The following is a 19,729-nucleotide window of genomic DNA, read 5'->3' as shown; positions in this document are numbered from 1 at the left end:
GGAAGTATTAAAATATTAATCTTTGACAACACGATTAAAAGATGTTATATGTTCATGATTAGGATTTCAGTTTGTCTCCATTATTAGGTACTGTGGTTCTACAGTAATTAATATAATGTATTATACTAAGAATGAAGTTCTATTGATATAATATAAACAAAGATATACACTTTCTCTTTTGTAGGTAAGATGGATACTATCATTGCACTATACTTATATTGCATTACATTGTCAATATAGACTTACAATATTTATATTTATAGTTTAAATTTTTTTAAACAAAAAATATATTATCTAGCACAATTTTTAAAGTTTTTTGTTCAATGGAATTAATCCTAAAAGTATGGCTCTAAACAAAACCTAAATTGAACAGTGAGAAGCCCCCATATCAAATTGGATACTTTTATTGAACAGGTTCAACCATTAAGATGTGCAATTATAAGGACTTAGAAATTAAGACAGCATAAAAATAAAAGGCATCCAAGGAATATATTGTTAAAAAAGTAGAGAATGTTGATCGTATATGAGAAGTCACAGAAAAGTGAATGAGGGTTGTTTATAATTTATTTGCACTTTACTTTTAAAAGCTTCTAGTTTCAGAAAATTTCACTATGTAAGTTCAAAGAAGTTGCGTGATACTGTAGTATTGTACCAAAGTATCATTCACATATTACTTTGATTGATTCAGAGTCTTATAAATTACTAAATATATACTGATTTGCTGCATTAGCTAATTTTGAGGATTAGTTATAGGGATTGAGCTAATTTTTTCTTCCAGAGATACATTCTCTCTGCTACTTGTGTACATATACCCATTTTTTTAATCATATAAGCTTAACAATCTTTTTACAATATAGTATTCACATCCATGTACATAAAATATATTAAAACATGACTGACACTTACACAAGATCGAAAGAGACATTACCTGGAAGAATTACCCCAATGATGACTGGAAGTGTAGCCCATATCTTGTTTTAGTGAAGGTCCTCTCTTATTAGTTGAAGTGTTTTTATTTTGAATATGGGGTGGAGTTAGAGACATGAAATCTTCGTCACCGTCTGGTATTGCATATATAATTATTAAAAAAATTTAAGTTAATCAGAGAGTATACGTAAATGCAATACAGACTCAACTAATAGTTTTTCCAATGGGGTGCTTGTTAACTTAATGTTACATGTGCATAAATGTGCACGCATGCATGTACCGTTATTTAATTTTTGAAAAGTCATAAAGTGTAGAATGGAATCTTCAAAACAATTGAAAAGTGGACACAGAATTGGAGCGGAAATCAAGGAATCAATTAGTATACATTGCATTAATTAGCTAAAATGTTACACCATCACTGAAGGTGGTAAGAAGAATTACCTGAAGAAGCTGCAGGGTTGTCCATGTTCTTAACAGTCCTATACATCTGAAGAAGTAAAAAATATGATTATCATAATACAAAGCAATCAAATTAGACTTCTTTTTTCTGATATTTTTGGATTTCTTTAACAACTAAGAGGGCGATATTTGACAAAGTCAATAATTGCTTCCATTATTGAGAAATGATGGTCCCTTTTTTTTTCTTTGCCTTTATTTATCTTTGACATAAAAAGTAGAACTTGTCCTGTTTCAAACAACAGATTTAACTGTTTATCTCGACAGTGGTGCCACATAGCGGACTTTGAAGTTCGAACAGACTCCACACAGTGGCTTTTGTAATTTTGTTGTACACGAGATGTCTACATACCTGTAAATGGCTCTTGACATGAGCTAGTGTTAGATCTTTGACATCCATGAGCTCCAAAACTGACTTTGGTGTAGCCCCTATCACCAAAAAATACAAGCACCATGCTTACAAAACTTAAAAACACTACAAAGCCAAAACTACAGAAGGAGTAGTCACACACACAAGGCAAATTAAAGATTGAATGAGTACTTTGATGGCCCCCAAGTAGGTCAACAGCATGAGTAAAGCGAGCATGAAGTGAATGTGTCCAACGCATTCTTGGAGGCCTCATGATCCTCCTAGGCAGTGTTCTTGACCTTCCATATCCTTTTGAAAATTCAGAATCTCCAATGCCAAACTGATTCAAGTACTGAAACTGCTTGGCTTTTAAACACTCCATATTGCTTATCCCATTTAACCTTGAGACCAGTTCTACTTCTTCTATACCCCAAACTCTTCCATTATAACAAGAAGCTGATTCAACCGAACTAGCTTGTGGATATGGAAGTGGGTAAAGAGGAAACATGGAGTCTATTAATGATGAAGGGTAGTAGAAAGGAGAAAAGGGGAGTGAACAATTGTTGTAGAGTGGTGGTACTGATAGTTCTTTATTAATAGATCTTATCCCATGATTTATTTGCCTTGTTGCTTCTTCTTCTTCTCTTTCTTTAAAAAAGGGTGTTCTCCATGTGGAGGGGGTCTCAGCCTCAAAGGCTCTTGTGGGATTGAGTAGAGAGAGGTGTGGAGTGACGCTGAAAGAAATATGGTTGTGGGATTGTTGGAGAGGGAGGCTAATGTGCAGGGAAAGATCATGATTTTGGTTAGTGTGGGGCATTTCAATCATTTATTCCAACGCAACCTGAAAGAGCAAGAGGTCAGAACTGATTAAAAAACATGTGTAGTATAACTGACATATAAGGCTCAAGTGGGTGTATGCATTTGTTCTTTTTTACTTGCATGATATGCAAGTATAATAAGTGAGATAGAACTCAAGAACTAAAAACAGCTACAACTATATATTAATTCAGGTGCAAATCAATAGAAAATGAAACGTGTTGTGGGAAAGACAATGGTATAAGAAACGAATGGTATAAAAAACGACCTTTTATCTGCATGTAAAAACAGACATCCTTCAAAGACAATAGAATAAAGAAAGAGAGGGATGTGCCGCGCGCACGCTGTGAGTGAAACAATAGAAAAGAGAATGAATGATAACATAAAAAGATGCCTGTGTTTCCTCGGCAACTCGAGTTTTGAGGGTATATATATATATAGGAAAAAGTGACCCTTTAGTAAACCATGTTATTTCTTTTTCTATCTTTTTTACATATCAATACACTCAGATGCAAAACACTGCAAAGTGCAAACTTTTTGTGAATTTGTGAAATACATATTAGTAGCTGGAAGAGTCTCCGGAACACATTTTTTACAAGTAAAAATTTTTAAATTAAAAATATGATTCATATAATTTTAATATATTTTAATCAATAATAAAAATAAATATTTTAAAATATATGTTAGAAAGTAATTATTTTTTATACACAACTAATTGGTCAGTTACTGTTGACTACTTGGATTGAATCCTAAATTATTCATCAAATGGTTTATTTGAAGATATTTTGGGGGCATTTAATATCTTTTTTAAAATTTGAATTAGTGTGATTTTTAATTCAATAATTTGTGGGATAATTTTTCTTCAAAAAATTGTTATCTGCTTAACTATGTGTTTGGTTTTAACTTGCTAAGTATTTTATTCAAGACTTGATTTTTTAATCTTTTGCTTAAAAGAATTTGCCCTTAATCTTAAAAAGAGTTGAAAAATACAATTCAGCTCTCCTAATTATATGTTTGTGTTTATCTTTCCAAATACTATTTAAAAAAATTCAATGATAAATATTATAATGGCGACAAATACTATTTTAAATATTTGCACAACAATCTGATATGATTCTTGTATTATTACAACAATGATAAATTTTCATTTTTTATTTTCCAAAACTACAGTCCCCATTTATCATTTTTTTTTCATGTACACTACTCAGTTACAGGTTGGAATATATTCTTATAAATATGTTTTTGTGATTATTTTAAGTATTTAATTTAAATTTAAAGTAAATAAATATTTATTATTTCTCATTTATTATTATTTTAAAATATTTTTATATTTTTTATTTTTCTTTAAAAGCTTCATAGTTTTGTTTAGACTTTATTAGTGTAAAAATTTTTACACGAAATAAAATTATACTAAATAAAAATTTAAAAAAATTATCATAAATATTAATTTTTTAATTACACAATTTATGACAAATAACAGTATAAAAAATTTATACTGTTACCGAAATTGATACACATAACTTATTATTAACAAAAGTCGTGGAGAAGCATAGATTGTTTATTTATTTATTCGGTATGCAATAATTTAGTCATCTTTCATTTACATCATTGTCTCCAACATAATCACACACTCTATGATTTAGATGACTCTGTCATTCTATGTAATGAATCAAAATGGTGATTGCAATAATCAAATTAGGGAAAGGTCTGTGAATGGACCCATTGACCTGAATGTGTGAAGAGAGAGACAAGGACAGTGAGATACAGTGATAAAGAAAAAAGGCCTAAAGGGATGTTTGTTTGCTACCATATATTGGTCTTTGTGATTTGTGAACCATTCTTTATAATTCCATGGTTGCATGGTTTCTTAATTCCTTTCAATCTATCAAATATTCCCATCTAATCTTCAACAACCAATCTACCATTTTAAAATTTTCTTGTGTTATCCAGACCTGATCTTCCTTTATCTCCACACTTGACTAAAATAATTTATTACAATAAATATTAAAATATGATAAATATTATTTTTAAATAAAAAATATATTCTTTAGATATTTAAAATTATTCTTAAAAATTAATGTTAATATTTTCACATTTATATTTAATTCATTAATTTAATATATCATTTAATAGTTTAAAACAATAAAATTTTATAAATAATAAAATTATATTCTCTTCAATAAAAGTAAAATCAAGTATATTCTTTCATTGTTAAAATAAGTTGTTCACTATTCTCCTTCATCGTTAAAATTTTAATATAATAAGATAGTTACCTAAATTAGGGTCTTGTTTACTATTACTCTAAAATTAAGAAATTAATAATAATTTTTTATTACAAATGAATTCAAAATTATGTGAAAAAAATGTGTTAATATTTTGAGTCCCTAAACCTTAGGCACACCATCACTAGAGTTCAGAGTCCAGTGAGAAATGATTTTGTAATCATTTAGTTTATGATTGAAAAGCAGAAAAGCATGAAAAGAAAAAAAAATAACTTTAATTTTTTTACACTATATTTAGTAATTTTTATCTGATAAAATATTAAATAATTTTATGTTTTAAAGATATTGAGTATAATTGCTTTCTAGGAAATGCATTTAATATTTTATAAATAATAAAATGGCAAATAATAAGTATTTTTTATAACATATGCTTAAGTATAAATAAAAATTTATAAAAATATAAATATAATATTTTAAATTTTATTAAAATACACATGTTAAAAAATAAATAAAAAATATTAGATGACATCACTGAAAAGAAAAAGAGATTAATTTTCTGAATTGATTCCAACCTCTTTTTGACGGAAAAAGGAGAGTCAAGTTTGGCACACATCGAGGAAGTCTTTCAGCTTTATGAAAAAAATGGCATTTGCATGGCCAACTTTTGGGATTTCGAGGCGTTTTATTTCTTCTTTTCAATCCCTTTTTGACTTTATTGCTTCGTTTCTTTTGCTTTGCACTGTTATCTAATTGCAGTCATCACTCATCTTAGTAAAAGTAAATCTTAATTGATGGAAATAATCATCATTTTTTTCATTTTTTCCATCATGGAGAAAAATATCCAAAATATAAGCTGGACCATACGGAGGCCCAACACAGCATCCTTCTTCCATTCTGGGCTATCTTATGCAAGGCAAATTGGCCCCTTTGGGCTTATCAAATGGGCTTTAATAGTCCCAAACTATACTACTTGGGCCAATTAGTATCCTTACCATAACATTTCTTTACTTCTAGTACTTTGGGCTATGTTATGTTCATTTGTTATTAAGTAATATATATATATAGCAAGATTTACACTTACATAAATTTTAAAATTTTTATATTTAATTTAAATTTTTTATTTAATTTAAATCTAACAGTCAATTAAATAATAAATTATAACTCGTTATTTATATATATATATATTGCAAAATATAATGTATGAAAGCTGTCATATTTATAACCACTCATTTTTTAGTTTAATGTAAACAGCTCAGAATAGAATTCACGCAACGTAAAAGAATAGTTCTAAATCCTCTACAAATCTTGTTAATTATTTAATAAAAAAATAAAAAATTTATATATTTTTAATATAATAAATACATGAAACTTTTTAAAATTTATTGCTTACCTCATAAAATAATAAAGAGAGTTATTAGGTGAATACAACAATTTCTTGACATATTTTTCTTTTTCCAGCTTTGATTACCATTAAGTTTGAAAACTAAACCGACATAAGAAGTAGAAATAAAGGAAAAAAACATACATCACATGGATATAATCATGCCAGAAAATGATCATCAGACACTTTCCTTGGACAAAAGTGGCCAGAATTGCTAATCTTATTCTATATTCCAAATTTGTAATATTTTTTTTCTTTTGGTCATTAATATTCTACTATTTTTTGTATCCCAAGAGAGGGAAAAAGCTAAAAGACAAATTTTCACCTATTCTATTTTTATTTTTTTTTTATTGTTTATAGGCTATAAATGGTCAATAAAGTTGCGTACAAGAGCTATTTTGGAATCAGAACATCCGAATATTCTCATAAATATGCCTTTTTATTTGAATATGGGTTCAGAATATTCTGCGCATTCCACAGCCACTGCATGGCATATTCGCATATATCACCAAATTGTGCTCCCATCGCCAATGTTTCCCTGTTCAATTGCATGTGGACACGACACAACATTTTCCCATCACCGTTTCTCTGGCACAACCAAATAATATCCGAGAACCATGCATTATATTTTTAAAAATTTACTATTTTCTTGTCTAATTATATGTCTTTTAGGTGTTAATAACTAGAAGAATGGTGCATGCTGGAAAAATATGATATATTTTGTATCATTAAACTTATTATTATATTAACTTGTTACCAAACACCCCTGCAATCCAACAATTTTGCAAGTATTCTTTTTTATTTTTTATTTTGATTGACATCAGTTTTGAACAACTTCACGTTAGACCTAGGATCCATTCCTTTGTGAGTTTTAAAGTTCCAAAACCTTTTTTATTTGCCCTAAACCTGTCTCTCCCTCTCTCTTCTATGTGTCTACAGATTCTCTAGTGGTATCGAAATCTGACATTGTGGGTCCAAATATCATATTTAAATAATTTTCATTAGGACATAAAGCTGTTTTAAACTGAGAAGCATTGGCTTGGTTAGCTGTTCCCATTAGAGCCATGGCAATTCATTCCTTTCTCTTTACGATTAGCATTGTCTTGTGTATTCTTCATGCATCCGCAGAACTCCAGAGATTTTCACACCCTTCAAAACATGATGGTTCTCTTAGCTTTTTGGTGCTTGGTGACTGGGGAAGAAGAGGCGCTTATAACCAATCTGAAGTTGCTTTCCAGGTTTGCTTTTATGTTTAACTAATGAGTTATTAAGGAAAAAATATTATGGAAGTCATGCAAATATATGAAGCTGATCATTCCTTCATGCATGCAATTTATGTCAAATCTTCATTTAATTGGTGATGCAGAATTAGAAGAATTGATGTTAGAATTTTTTTATTATTCATTTTAATGTTCTAGATTAATTTCGTTTGATGCTGTTTACTATATATTCTTTATGGATGAAAGCGATGTTATTGTTACGTTTATTTTTGTGCTATATCTGAGAAAATGAATTTGCATGATTGTAGATGGGAAAGGTTGGAGAGAAGCTTGATATTGATTTTGTAGTTTCCACTGGAGACAATTTCTATGACAATGGATTGACTAGTGACCGTGACAACGCGTTTGAAGAGTCATTCACTAAAATTTACACAGCAAAAAGCTTGCAAAAGCAGTGGTACAGCGGCAAGTTCCTCAACCGATCAATGATGACATACAATAGAGTCTAGACCTTATCATCTACTTTTCTAACTTGTTGGATAATTTGAATGCAGTGTTAGGAAATCATGACTATAGAGGTGATGCAGAGGCCCAATTGAGTCCAATCCTTAGGGAAATTGATAGCAGATGGCTTTGTTTAAGGTCTTTTATTTTAGATTCAGGTATTTTCTTGCTTGTTCATGTTTTTCTTTGTTTGAGGTTATTTTCTACTTCTAGGCATTGAAATTGATAAAAATCTATGCAATAAGTGATCTTATGCATTTTCATTTTTTTTTCCTTCTGCAGAGCTGGTTGAGATTTTCTTTGTAGACACCACTCCTTTTGTTGAGGAGTACTTCACTGAACCACAGGAATACGACTACGATTGGCGGGGCATTAGCCCACAAAAATCTTATATTACAAACTTACTTAAGGTATGCATATATTGCTTTTCCACTTATGCAACGTCAGGTATTTTACATTTTGTTATTATGCACATGATATCTGAATTTTCTGCTGACAGTGTAGCTGTGAAATTCTGGTTGGGAGAGAATTTTAAATATTCAATTTGCTGCAGAATTTAAAATTAAACATTCCTAGCTCAATCCATAATTGCTTTTGATAGGAGAGTAACCATATTTTTATAGATGAAACTAACCATTTGGGAATGTAAACTGGAAAATTTTCTTTGTTTTGACAAGCTTAGTTGTTGCCATCCACTTGATGTTTGATTAGAAATAGTGCTTTCATCTTGCATAAGTGAGAGTAATTTACTCAAATAAGGTTATAATATTATGAATTATTATGTTTCAGGACATAGAATTGGCACTGAGGGAATCAACAGCAAAATGGAAGATTGTTGTTGGTCACCATGCCATTAGAAGTGTTGGTCATCATGGTGATACTCAAGAACTTATAATGCAGCTTCTCCCAATTCTTCAGGTAACTAAAAGCTAAAATTGAGAAATTGATGATGATCCTAGTTCCCCTACCTAGCTCTGCTGATTTTTACTTTCAAATTTCAGGCAAATAATATTGACTTTTACATGAACGGGCATGATCATTGTCTTGAACACATCAGTGACACACAGAGGTAAAACTAAATGAATTCATGCAAATTTTTACACGGAGTAAAACAAAATTATGAGATTTGTCTGATAGAGGAACTTGTTTGCAGCCCTATTCAGTTCCTGACTAGTGGTGCAGGGTCAAAGGCTTGGAGAGGAGACACTAAACAAATGAATAGAAAAGGCCTAAATTTCTTTTATGATGGACAAGGCTTCATGTCTGTGAAATTGACTCAGACAGATGCCACCATTGAGTTTTATGATGTTTTTGGCAAGGTTTTGCATAGATTAACCTCTTCAAAGCTGATGCATTCTTCCATATAAAGTTTGGAGCAGGATACTAGAGATTGAGATTGACAAGGCCTGCCAAAATTGATTGATGAAATTTTGAAACCAAATCTTGAGAATTTATCAATCGATTAAAACTGGTTTTGCCTATATACGAATTGTTATTACTAAAATTTCTAAATTTAAGGTGGTGTAATGTCAGAAGTAGATGTATTTAATTTCAATCCTCTTACCTTATTAATTTGGAAAGATTAAGGACTTAATATTGTGAAAGGCATTGAGGTAAACATCCGAGTCAATTATTAAGTATTTTGACAATTTTCATGAGTATGTGCCGTATAACCTGATTTATCTATAAATATATTCAAGTCTTGGATACTCGAGATTTTGTGGATAAGCACGCAATGCCAGTTATTTTTGTAAGATAATGGATTTGTAAGGATGGCCAATTGTAACCATAAATCGCTGATATCCAATATTTATTGGTGTCTTATATACACCAGCAGTAAAATACTAGCATACTGAACACCCTGTAGAGAACATCACAAAGACAAACAGGGGATCTCCAAAACTTGATTTAAACTTATTTTAATTCCAACTCTTAGAGTTAAATTTAAACACTTAAAAGTAGTAAATTTTTATTAAAAATGATAAATACCATGCTTTCGTAACTTTAACATGATAAATATTTTTTTAATAAAATTTTACTTAACATAACTTCAATTTTATTAATGAATTTTAGAAGAGCAAAGGAAGAGAAGTCTCGGGTGATTGTACAAATGGAAATTTACTTGTGAATTTGTGACAATAATAATCAACCTCTGGACCAGTTAATGTGAAGTTGCCATCTTCAGCAAGATAAATTGGAACGTGACAACACCTACTTTTCACCAATCGGCTTCAACATCAAACTATTTGGGACTAGTTACCAATACGTTTCTACAAACTGCATTTATCACACGCTCTCACAAATTGCTTTCACCTTAAGCACTTGATATTGAATCATTTGGCTCTAATTGAATGGAATATATGTGGGAATCAAAGCAAGATTGTCTTGAGCTTGGAAGTTGCAATGAAGATGCACAAACTAACATGTGGGACCCTGTGACACTATCATTTGCGTCCACTTCGTAGCAGTTCATTTTATTGGCTTGTCCGTTAACGCTATTTTGATTGCACATTTATGCATGGCGTGCCAATGTGCCATTGGTACGTACAAGTTATATTATGTCATCTTAAAAGTAGCCCCTAATATGATCAACAATACAAAAACACAAGACTATAGCATGTTTCTGTACAATAGGGTTTGATTCATCCTAGTTTATGAAGTTGTCGAAGAGAGAATGAGAGAGTTATCCTCTGAATGAGCGTATGTGCACATTGATGGAGAACAGTTCACTAATTTGTCAAAGATCATTCCAACATAAAGTATTACAGGCTAGAGTTAGAATTTTACTTCCGTAACGTGTCTCAATCTTTAATGTTGATGCATTAATCTTTAACATTGATTTTTATTTTACATATTATAAAAGTAAAAATTTTAATTTTGACCGGAAAAAAACATTTAATTCTGATCAAAATACAACGTTAACAGTATTTATAATATTGCATTTAAGTTTTATCTTAAAATAAATTGTCTAGTCCATTTAAATTCAATATAATATTCATCACTGGTCATGTGTCATAATTAAATAAATTAATAAATTTATTTTCACAATTTATATCAATAATTCAATCCACTATAAATAATTGACTAACAGTAATCCAGCAAATTAAATAGAGATTTACCTCAATAAAATAATATACATCTTGCCCATCAACTCCTACGTTATATAAACTGTTCTACATTTGTTGGCAAGACCCACACACAAAAACATGGCTGGCTTTAGAACAAGTCTCGTATGGATGGCTTTCATTAGTCTGTGTTTTCTGTCTGTATCAGCTCAGCTCCAGCGCCTAGAACACCCTGCCAAAGCTGATGGCTCACTTAGCTTTGTGGTCATTGGAGACTGGGGAAGGAAAGGAGGGTTCAACCAATCTAAAGTTGCTACTCAGGTTACATCCATGCTTCATCCAATAATGCTTATGTCTCACTAGTTACACAAATGTTCATTAAATTTCTCTGCTGAAGCAAAAGCTGGTACTTCTCTAACACTCATCTCTTTGTGTATGTCAGATGGGAAAAGTTGCTGCAAAGTTGAAGGTTGACTTTGTGATATCCACTGGAGACAATTTCTATGATGATGGATTGACAGGTATAGATGACCCTGCATTTGAAGCTTCCTTCTCAAAAATCTACACTGCCAAAAGCCTCCAAAAACAATGGTACAATGGTGAGTTCTAACACCAAAGAAAGATATATAAGCCAAAAGATCCTAACAAGCTTCTTATACATGAGAAACCATTCCTCCAACCTTTCATTCTTTTGTCCATCTAAAATTATCTACGTTGGTTGTAGTCTTGGGCAACCATGACTACAGGGGAGATGTTGAAGCACAACTAAATCCAGTCCTTCAGAAAATTGATAACAGATGGATCTGCCAAAGATCATACATTGTTGACACAGGTAAAGTAACTTCTAAATAAATAAAGGCTTATATCCTGGATAGTAAATTAAGGACATCATTAAGTGCTCTTTTAATCTTAAAAATATCCAGAAATTGCTGAGTTCTTCTTCGTTGATACAACACCTTTTGTGGACAAGTATTTTCTTGAGCCAAAGGACCACAAGTATGATTGGAGAGGTGTACTTCCGAGGGAGAAATATTTATCAAAGCTCTTAAAGGTAAATATCTCAATCTTATTATAATTACAACAAATTAAGATAGAAAGCAATCTAATACAATTTTTTCCTTGTCTTTTTTTTTTCGTGTGTGTGTATGTGGTTCTGAACATAGGATCTGGAAATAGCATTAAAGGGTTCTACTGCCAACTGGAAGATTGTTGTGGCGCATCATCCTATAAGAAGCATAGGACACCATGGTGACACACAAGAGCTCAAAAAACAGCTCCTTCCGATCCTTGAGGTCAATTGGCAAAATATATTATTATATAAAAAGAAAATCCTTTTCCTAGCCTAGTGAAAAATGAGGCTGATAAAATTAAAATTGCAGGCAAATAATGTTGATATGTACATTAATGGGCATGACCATTGCTTGGAACACATAAGTAGCACAAGCAGGTGTGTACTAACTTAGACTTGTATGTTAACTGAACCACCTTTAAATCATGATAAATATTTGATGATAATGTGTTCATGCAGCCAAATTCAGTACTTAACCAGTGGCGGAGGTTCAAAGGCATGGAAAGGAGACATCCAAGACAACAGAGATGGGGCAAAGTTTTACTACGATGGGCAAGGATTTATGTCTGTGGAGCTTGTAAAAACAAATGCCAAAGCTGTTTATTATGATATTTTTGGCAAAATGTTGCATGTTCTGAGTCTATCCAAGGGGGCTGCACTCCAGATATAGGAAGAGTCTCGCTAGTACAAGATGTTTCTCTATCTTTAATTTGTAGAATTGTTTCCTTAATTATGTAATCCGGTTGAATAGGCTATTAGATTGTTTGATTTTAATTATGTATCCCTTTCATTTAGGCTATATATTATTTCCTTTAATTATGTAATTTTACTATTAAGACTCTTGAACTATTTCTTTAATAAGGACTCATACTACGGTCGTGATAAGAGTCCTCGAAGTGGTGACTATCATTTCTCCTGCTAGCATATCTGTTATGGGTTTTATCAGTAATTTTGTCGAATAAGCTTCGTATCATCTCTATCTAATTCATTCTTCAAAGAGCTTTGGAGAAGGAAGAAAACGGTCTAATGTGAAATACCATGTGAGTTTTTTCAAAGAAGTTTTCGAGTTTCAACTTTGAAAGAAGCAATAGCAACAGCACCCTTGGGCCATGTTAGAAAGCATATTTATCGTGGGTTGATATTATAACGAGCAGTTACTATAATTAGGGATAGTGTAGATTTTATTAAATTTGTAATTAAATTTTGATATTTTAATATGTACCTATGAATACAGCACATATGGGTCAATTTAATGTACAATAATATATGTATATGTTCGGGATAATGAAAAATTTTTTAAGTTGAAAATCATCTCGAAGGAAACTACATTTCAACAAAGTTTTAGGGTTTAAGAAGGAGCCAAAGATAAGCCTGAACATAAGAGAATATTGGAAGATTATCTAAGATCTTTAGTTTTAATTAAAAAGGACACATTTCGAGCTATTTTAGGAGATTTTTGTCACATTATTGATTTTTCTCTAAACTGCTTAAAAGACAAGAAAATATTCCAAAACTACAAAACTAAAGGCTTTTTTCGAGAAGTTTTGAGAAGTTTTTTAAGTCACTAGCACCCAAAAACTACTCGAAAAATAGAACTGGCAAGAAAATATTCTAAGTCCACAAAACTGATGGCTTTTCGAGGAGTTTTTGAGGAGTTTTCAAGTCTCTGACACTCAAAACTGCTCGAAAAACAGGACTAACAGGAATATATTCCAAGTCCATAAAGACTGATGGCTTTTCGAGGAGTTTTTGAGGAGTTTCCAAGTATCTGATATCCAAAACTGCTCGAAAAACAAGAAGTAGTCAGAAAATATTCTAAGTCCACAAACCTAGCTGAGCTCCAGATTTCCTCCAGAATTGCTCGAAAAACAAAAATGAGCAAAGAAAATGTTCTAAGTCCACAAGACCAAGACAGACTCTCAAAACTCCAGAATAGCTCGAAAAGAGAAGTCAAGAAGAAACTATTCTAAGGCCATAACATTAAAGGAGTCTCCTAGGTTTCTCTCAGAAATACTCGAAAAATAGGAGTATTGAAAAATCCAAAAGCGATTACCAGTAGTTATCAATATTCACCACTACGCAAAGGAAATCATGGGCGATAGCGGTTACAAAAGAAGCCTCAACGAACAGCACGATCACAAGTAATCGTGGATAGTGAGCATCAATAGTTGAAGGCAGTTACTAAGAAGTACCCGCAAAAGGAGGAAAACGGTGGTGATCTTCATGTCTATAAATACTCCAAAGCACTATTTCACAAGGGACGACTTTTTGCACCCAGACACCGCACCTAAACTCTCTGAGACGCTGAAACCCTGCACCGCGCCAGACACCACCTACAAGGAGACCCACAGTGGCCGCTGTTCGTCGTTGTGAGGAGTCGTACATTTACATTTCAGCATATTTACATTCTTGTACCTTTACATTCTGTATTTTAATTCAAGTTTTTTCGTTTGTTTGCTTTTGTTCTTGTTTATACAATTCATTTCTTATTTCATACTTTTCTGTAATGAACCTCTACGTTTGAGTCAATTCTGCACGTTTGATATTCACTATTCTTGCTAAATTGCTGAATTTACACGTCCATTTCGCCGTTACATTAATAACACACTTAAAAGAACCCAAAGAGGACCTAAATCCAGTTCCCAGATTGATCTTTGGATTATTTGTTTACAACTGTTATTTTTCACCGTAAACAATATATATATATATATATATATAAGAGCTTATAGTAAATTTGACAATGGCCTACCATTGATTGAAAAAAAAAAAAAAACTAATATCAAAAATTCTCTTAAGGCAAACAACTTGTCCTCGTGAATTTTCCCGAGTAACCTACTTGGTCTGATGACTTTTTTAGTGTTAACTTGGCTCAACAACTTTTTTAATGTATTAGTCTTGCAATTTTTGTATCGTTTCCAGGCAATCCAAAATATGCTTGATACATTGGTGAGCTTAGGAACTCCAAGAATATTGATAATTGTTTTATGCTTGAATATCCTGTAGGTTATACGACCATGAATCAGATACATTGGTATAGGAATCTCCTACTGGATAAATTCTTTATATCAAATATAAAGTGTTGTTTTTAGAGCAAGAAGTAGAGGCCACTCCTTCTTGGGACCAACTTCAAGCAGCTAACAAGAAAAGCAATAATGAGAGAAGTTTATCGAGTTCTGTCCCCTCTCTCCTTTGGATTTAGCTTCCATAAATCATAGTTTCATAGAACTTGCTATATTTTGCACTCTTCCAGAGCATTTTTATTTATTTATTTTTGTTAGTATCACCCATTACACAATCCTTGTTTAGAAATGTGTTACATATCCCCCAGATAGTATTATTCACTGTGCATGTGATACTTTATTAACTTTTTAAAAAATTAGTCAAAAAATACAGCCCTTTGAGTATACAGTACTTAATTAATTTTTAAAAATTAATTTTATCTTGACATGAACGATACACACCATATATGTGACCAAAATAATCTCATACAGGTAGATTGTTTTATTTTTATATTTTTAGTAAGTGGTTTTTAAAAAGTTTTTTTTAGTAAAAACAAAGCCGTTATAATTGCCCCATGCCTATTCTCTGAACCATAACTTCTGTTCGAAGTCATTTTCAGGAGGACCTTTCCTTTCCATGTAACCACCCACTCAACCAAGTAAACCCACGTTCTCATATAATTACATATACACTGCTGTGCAAATCTAAATAGGAAATTTCAGCTATCTAATTCAGGCAGCAAAGTATGAAAGAAGCAGCAATTAACCGTTGCGCAATATGACAATCGCAAAAGCTGGGAATTTATTTGTAAAGATTTGTTGCGGGTAACAGAAAGAACAAATAAGCAAATATCTACCTCCAAGAACTTTCTTTTCATCAGCAAAATCCAGAGCCACTATCACTATATAGTATATACAGATCAACCAGTGAACAATATTTGGATTTTCAACACGGAAGTTACATTTAAATATACTCCATTAGTCAGTACCAAACACTATAAACTATGCCTTGTGATGTATGGGAGCAAACAGAACTAAAAAGGACAACCCAATGCACAAGGCTTTGCGGAGGATAGACATATGCAGCCTCAGTTCAAGACAAAATGGTACCTTGAGTCCACATAGCTCTCAACATCCCAGAGAAAAGAGCCAAAAGTCACAGCCTCTAAAACAAGTCTCTTTAAACCACCAAAGCTAATTTTGATGTTTTCATCCTTAGAGATTGCCCCCTCAGGTGTTATAACAATTTCAGGTCTTCCAAACAACGCCTCTGTGTGCTTCTCAATGATGCTCAGAGCCTCTCTGGATCTTATTGTTGCATATCTCTGTAAGGTATCCCCATCAAACGACATCACATAGTTACGCAACCTAGTTGCCTTTATACCATAACCAAATCCACCAGGACTGACGTCACCACCAGGCCAGGTAGATACTTCAGGATGAGACATCACTTGAGAAGTGTCCTTTTCACTACTAGGTCTTGCATTGTCCATGGTAGTTTGATGAACACTATTCTCTTCTGTTTCATTCGGAAGAGGTATCATCGTCTTCTCCAGCTGGAACCTTTGGTCAACTCGTTTAAGAAAATAACCATACATCACTGATGCTGCATAGACCTGCCCTACCCTGAGTTTGCTGATTTCAGCTATGGATGTCAAATCTCCTGCTCTGTTACCCAGAATGAGACTCAAGTGATTTTGAATCATCTCATATGCTTCAAGTGAGTGAAGCTGCTCAAGTTTACCATCATCATTTGACCATAAATCAACCCTACCAGATGGATCTGGGGCTATGGAGTGTATCAGAGAAACATTAGCATCCATGAACTTCTGCACCACCAATGCATACAAGATCTCTTCTAGAGCTTTTCTCCTTTCATTAGCCTTCACTTCGGCAATCCTCCTGAAAATGTTCCGAAGCCAGAGCCAGTACATTGGTCAACAGCGGACTTGTTTAACACTTAATAATAGGAGAGAAAGTAGAGCAAGAATTAAATGTTTCAAACCCACCCCCCATACACACTGATGTGACATACAGTTAACGTTTAAGAAGAAAATAAAAGTGACTCTCACCATTCTGGCAATGCCCGGTGGCAAAAATATACTCTCAAAACTATAGTTTAAGAGAAATTCTTATATACTCTAAAAAGAACTTATCAATTGAGTTAAACCATAGAATATGTCACAAAAGTTGAATTAGTTGCATCAGACAAAATTTGAAATTTTTTATGCCAAAACCTGAACTATAGAGTACATGATAATATTTTGTAGCTTATAGCCACCTACAGAAGTCATACTAAATAAGCATGTACCTGTACAAAACCAAATCAGTGTCTGAAGCAGAAGGCTCTTCCTTTTGCTGATCAGCATCACGGTCACTTTGGAGCTGCTCAAGCTGTTGATCTACTGCAGCAGGCACAAGATGCGGATGATTTATCAAAATCTGAGAGAGAAATTGACCGACAGGAGACTCTAACTGAAGAGGAGCAATCTTGGCACTCGATTCAGATGATTCTGAAGAAGACGATGAAGCTCTAACTACTAACCCTCTCCTTCGACCTTGTTTGGGGATAGATAATGAAGTGCAGCGTAGCTGCCAAACACCAATAACAATGACAAAACAATAAAACCGATGAAGTTGCAATATGTTTGACTGTAAAACTCAATTAATTAACAATACAAAATAAAAAAAATTAAAAACAATAAAACCGATTAATCTCTTCATGAATGAAGTTGCAATTTGTTTGGTTGTAAAACTCAATTAATTAACAATACAAAATGAAGAAATTAATCTAATCGTCTGGATGCAATTGCAATTTGTTTGGTTGGAAAACTAAATTAATTTACAAAGCATTTTACGTTGATGACATCAGAAAAAATAGAAAACAATTTTCAATTCCTTAATTGAATTACCCGCACGCAATCCGTGATATCAAGAGCACAACAAACAAAAGAACACGTAATCACTGTGATTACGTACCTTAGTGGAGAACCGAATATTGGAACCAAACCGAGCAAAGGAGGAACCGTTGATCGGTCTTCCGAGGACCATCGCCGGTGACCGGACGGCAGTTGCTGCGACGTCCATTTGCAGCTACGAGGGCTAACAGAAAAGTTGAATATATAGAAGAAGTGAATAAATAAACTTAAATCTGAGAAATACAAATAAGGAGCAAAGAATACAAACCTCTGAAGAAACCCTAGAGAGAGACCGAGAGAGTGATAATCGCGTCGTCGATGATACTATTCTATTCCTATGGGCGTTAATCATCGGAAAAATTTATTTGTCAGATTTTATATGGCGTCTCTTGTGGCTAGGCCCCACAAAACCCCTATAAATGACCATTCAGCCCTCCAAACAAAGTTCAATAATAAGAAATTTCTATTAAAAATGTAACCATCAAGATTAATATATTTTTGTTGTAATTTTTAATTTATTCATTAATTATTGTTCTTAAATAAAATTCCTTTATAAATTACTATGCCTGTTATATATTTTTATAAGTTTGCCTAAGAAAAATTCAAAATTATTTAAGATATTTTTATTGAGATTTTCAATCATTTGATAAAAATAATACTTTTATTTTCAAGATATTAATATATTTACCTTTTGATTATTTAATATTTTTCTTATAAAATAATAAAAATTATTTAAAAGTATAACTTTATGTCTCATAGATTTATATATTTATCATTGGAGAAATAATTTGCTAAAGATTTTCGTTAAAAACATAGCATCAGCTGTTAATCAGTTCAATAATTTATCGTATATGTGATTTACGAGAGTAGTGTCTGTGATTACATGATTATCATTACATAAAAAGTGTTTGTAATTAATATCTTTCTATTTTTATTATTAAATGAGTTAACTCCATCTTGCCAAATTTATCCGTTTTTAATTTTCAATGACCAACTAATTTACGCATATATATTGTTATAAAGATGACTAATTTCTTATGGTGTTTTATTTGATTTTATAATTTCAATAAAATCGAAATACACTAAATTCATTTAAAATGATAACTTGAGGAAAGAAGAGAAGTGCAAATAGAACTGGAGATAAAGAAAATAAGATATTTTGCTAAGAGAGACGGAGGGGGTTTGGAAACAGAGTTCGCGAAGCGTGTTTTGGAAAAGAAAATGAGGCCCTTGGCCAAGTTTCCTGATTTCTGAGGCTGAGAACTGAGAGAGAAGAACACACTTGTTCAAACTTGAATCTTGCAATTGGGAGAAGTATTGGGTCCCAATTTGAGGTGCAAAATTGGCCACTGATGCTTCATTTCTGTGGTGCACGTGGCATCCTGTCGTGATTTCAGTATCATTTTTTTTAAATTGCGTAGATTTCTTGCTGTCATATTTGATTCCGTTCCGCAAGTAATTGACCGAGTAAAATACTTTGTATTTGTTTAGGTGGCTGAGTGATCAAGAAATAAAAAAATTTTATGAAAAAATATATAATTATTATATTAAAATTATAAAAATATAATAAATACTTTTTTAATAAAATTTTATTATTATTAATTATTTATCTTAAATCTTAAGATTGAGGTTAATAAAATTTAAATACTTTTAACCCATTATTTTTAAAGTCTCACTCCAAATCTGGGTTTATTGTGTTTATTTTATTTTTCATATAATTATAATTAATTATTAGTTATTCTATTGTTGTTATTGTTATTATTTTTTATATTTCCTGTTAATTTTTCCAAAAAAATGTAGATA

General features: G+C 32.0%; 3 protein-coding genes across 5 annotated transcripts; 2 read left to right on the top strand and 1 right to left on the bottom strand.

Moving 5' to 3' along the window:
- Positions 1-6,970: 6,970 nt before the first annotated feature.
- Positions 6,971-9,583, top strand: LOC113853624 (purple acid phosphatase 17-like). Of its 2 annotated transcripts, none has more exons than XM_027484100.1 (7): positions 6,971-7,389; positions 7,680-7,836; positions 7,926-8,033; positions 8,158-8,285; positions 8,665-8,793; positions 8,877-8,944; positions 9,029-9,583. In XM_027484100.1, exons 1-7 carry the CDS (start codon positions 7,216-7,218, stop codon positions 9,240-9,242), a joined length of 978 nt encoding a protein of 325 aa, XP_027339901.1. In that variant the 5' UTR covers positions 6,971-7,215; the 3' UTR covers positions 9,243-9,583. The 2 variants fall into 2 exon arrangements, with proteins under 2 accessions (XP_027339901.1, XP_027339902.1); XM_027484101.1 differs by having other exon boundaries at positions 7,926-7,949; positions 9,029-9,383.
- Positions 9,584-11,043: 1,460 nt separating this feature from the next.
- LOC113853623 (purple acid phosphatase 3-like) lies at positions 11,044-12,928 on the top strand. Of its 2 annotated transcripts, XR_003502675.1 has the most exons (8): positions 11,044-11,261; positions 11,383-11,539; positions 11,665-11,772; positions 11,864-11,991; positions 12,104-12,232; positions 12,320-12,387; positions 12,469-12,743; positions 12,805-12,834. XR_003502675.1 is itself a non-coding variant. In XM_027484099.1 (7 exons), exons 1-7 carry the CDS (start codon positions 11,082-11,084, stop codon positions 12,677-12,679), a joined length of 981 nt encoding a protein of 326 aa, XP_027339900.1. In that variant the 5' UTR covers positions 11,044-11,081; the 3' UTR covers positions 12,680-12,928. The 2 variants fall into 2 exon arrangements, 1 of the variants encoding a protein (XP_027339900.1); XM_027484099.1 differs by having other exon boundaries at positions 12,469-12,928.
- Positions 12,929-15,757: 2,829 nt separating this feature from the next.
- LOC113853621 (UV-B-induced protein At3g17800, chloroplastic) lies at positions 15,758-18,276 on the bottom strand. The gene is made up of 4 exons (XM_027484096.1): positions 18,195-18,276; positions 17,988-18,110; positions 17,320-17,600; positions 15,758-16,910 (listed from the first exon to the last, which is right to left on the bottom strand). Exons 2-4 carry the CDS (start codon positions 18,093-18,095, stop codon positions 16,097-16,099), a joined length of 1,203 nt encoding a protein of 400 aa, XP_027339897.1. The 5' UTR covers positions 18,096-18,110; positions 18,195-18,276; the 3' UTR covers positions 15,758-16,096.
- Positions 18,277-19,729: the final 1,453 nt, after the last annotated feature.

The sequence above is a fragment of the Abrus precatorius genome, unplaced genomic scaffold (genome assembly GCF_003935025.1).
Source record: "Abrus precatorius isolate BTA unplaced genomic scaffold, Abrus_2018 Scaffold11, whole genome shotgun sequence".
In the NCBI taxonomy this organism is placed as follows: domain Eukaryota; kingdom Viridiplantae; phylum Streptophyta; class Magnoliopsida; order Fabales; family Fabaceae; genus Abrus; species Abrus precatorius.
Note: the sequence above shows the minus strand (reverse complement) of the source record. Positions and strands in the feature narration are given on the sequence as shown.

Bases quoted from the DNA above. Each gene is read 5' to 3' on its own strand.
- LOC113853624 (XM_027484100.1), top strand. From the start codon at position 7,216: ATGGCAATTCATTCCTTTCTCTTTACGATTAGCATTGTCTTGTGTATT. The intron at 7,837-7,925 runs GCAAGTTCCTCA...ATTTGAATGCAG, and splicing joins GCAAAAGCAGTGGTACAGCG to TGTTAGGAAATCATGACTAT. The intron at 8,945-9,028 runs GTAAAACTAAAT...ACTTGTTTGCAG, and splicing joins CACATCAGTGACACACAGAG to CCCTATTCAGTTCCTGACTA.
- LOC113853623 (XM_027484099.1), top strand. From the start codon at position 11,082: ATGGCTGGCTTTAGAACAAGTCTCGTATGGATGGCTTTCATTAGTCTG. The intron at 11,773-11,863 runs GTAAAGTAACTT...AAAAATATCCAG, and splicing joins ATCATACATTGTTGACACAG to AAATTGCTGAGTTCTTCTTC. The intron at 12,388-12,468 runs GTGTGTACTAAC...GTGTTCATGCAG, and splicing joins CACATAAGTAGCACAAGCAG to CCAAATTCAGTACTTAACCA.
- LOC113853621 (XM_027484096.1), bottom strand. From the start codon at position 18,095: ATGGACGTCGCAGCAACTGCCGTCCGGTCACCGGCGATGGTCCTCGGA. The intron at 17,601-17,987 runs GTACGTAATCAC...GGTGTTTGGCAG, and splicing joins ATATTCGGTTCTCCACTAAG to CTACGCTGCACTTCATTATC. The intron at 16,911-17,319 runs GTACATGCTTAT...GAACATTTTCAG, and splicing joins ACTGATTTGGTTTTGTACAG to GAGGATTGCCGAAGTGAAGG.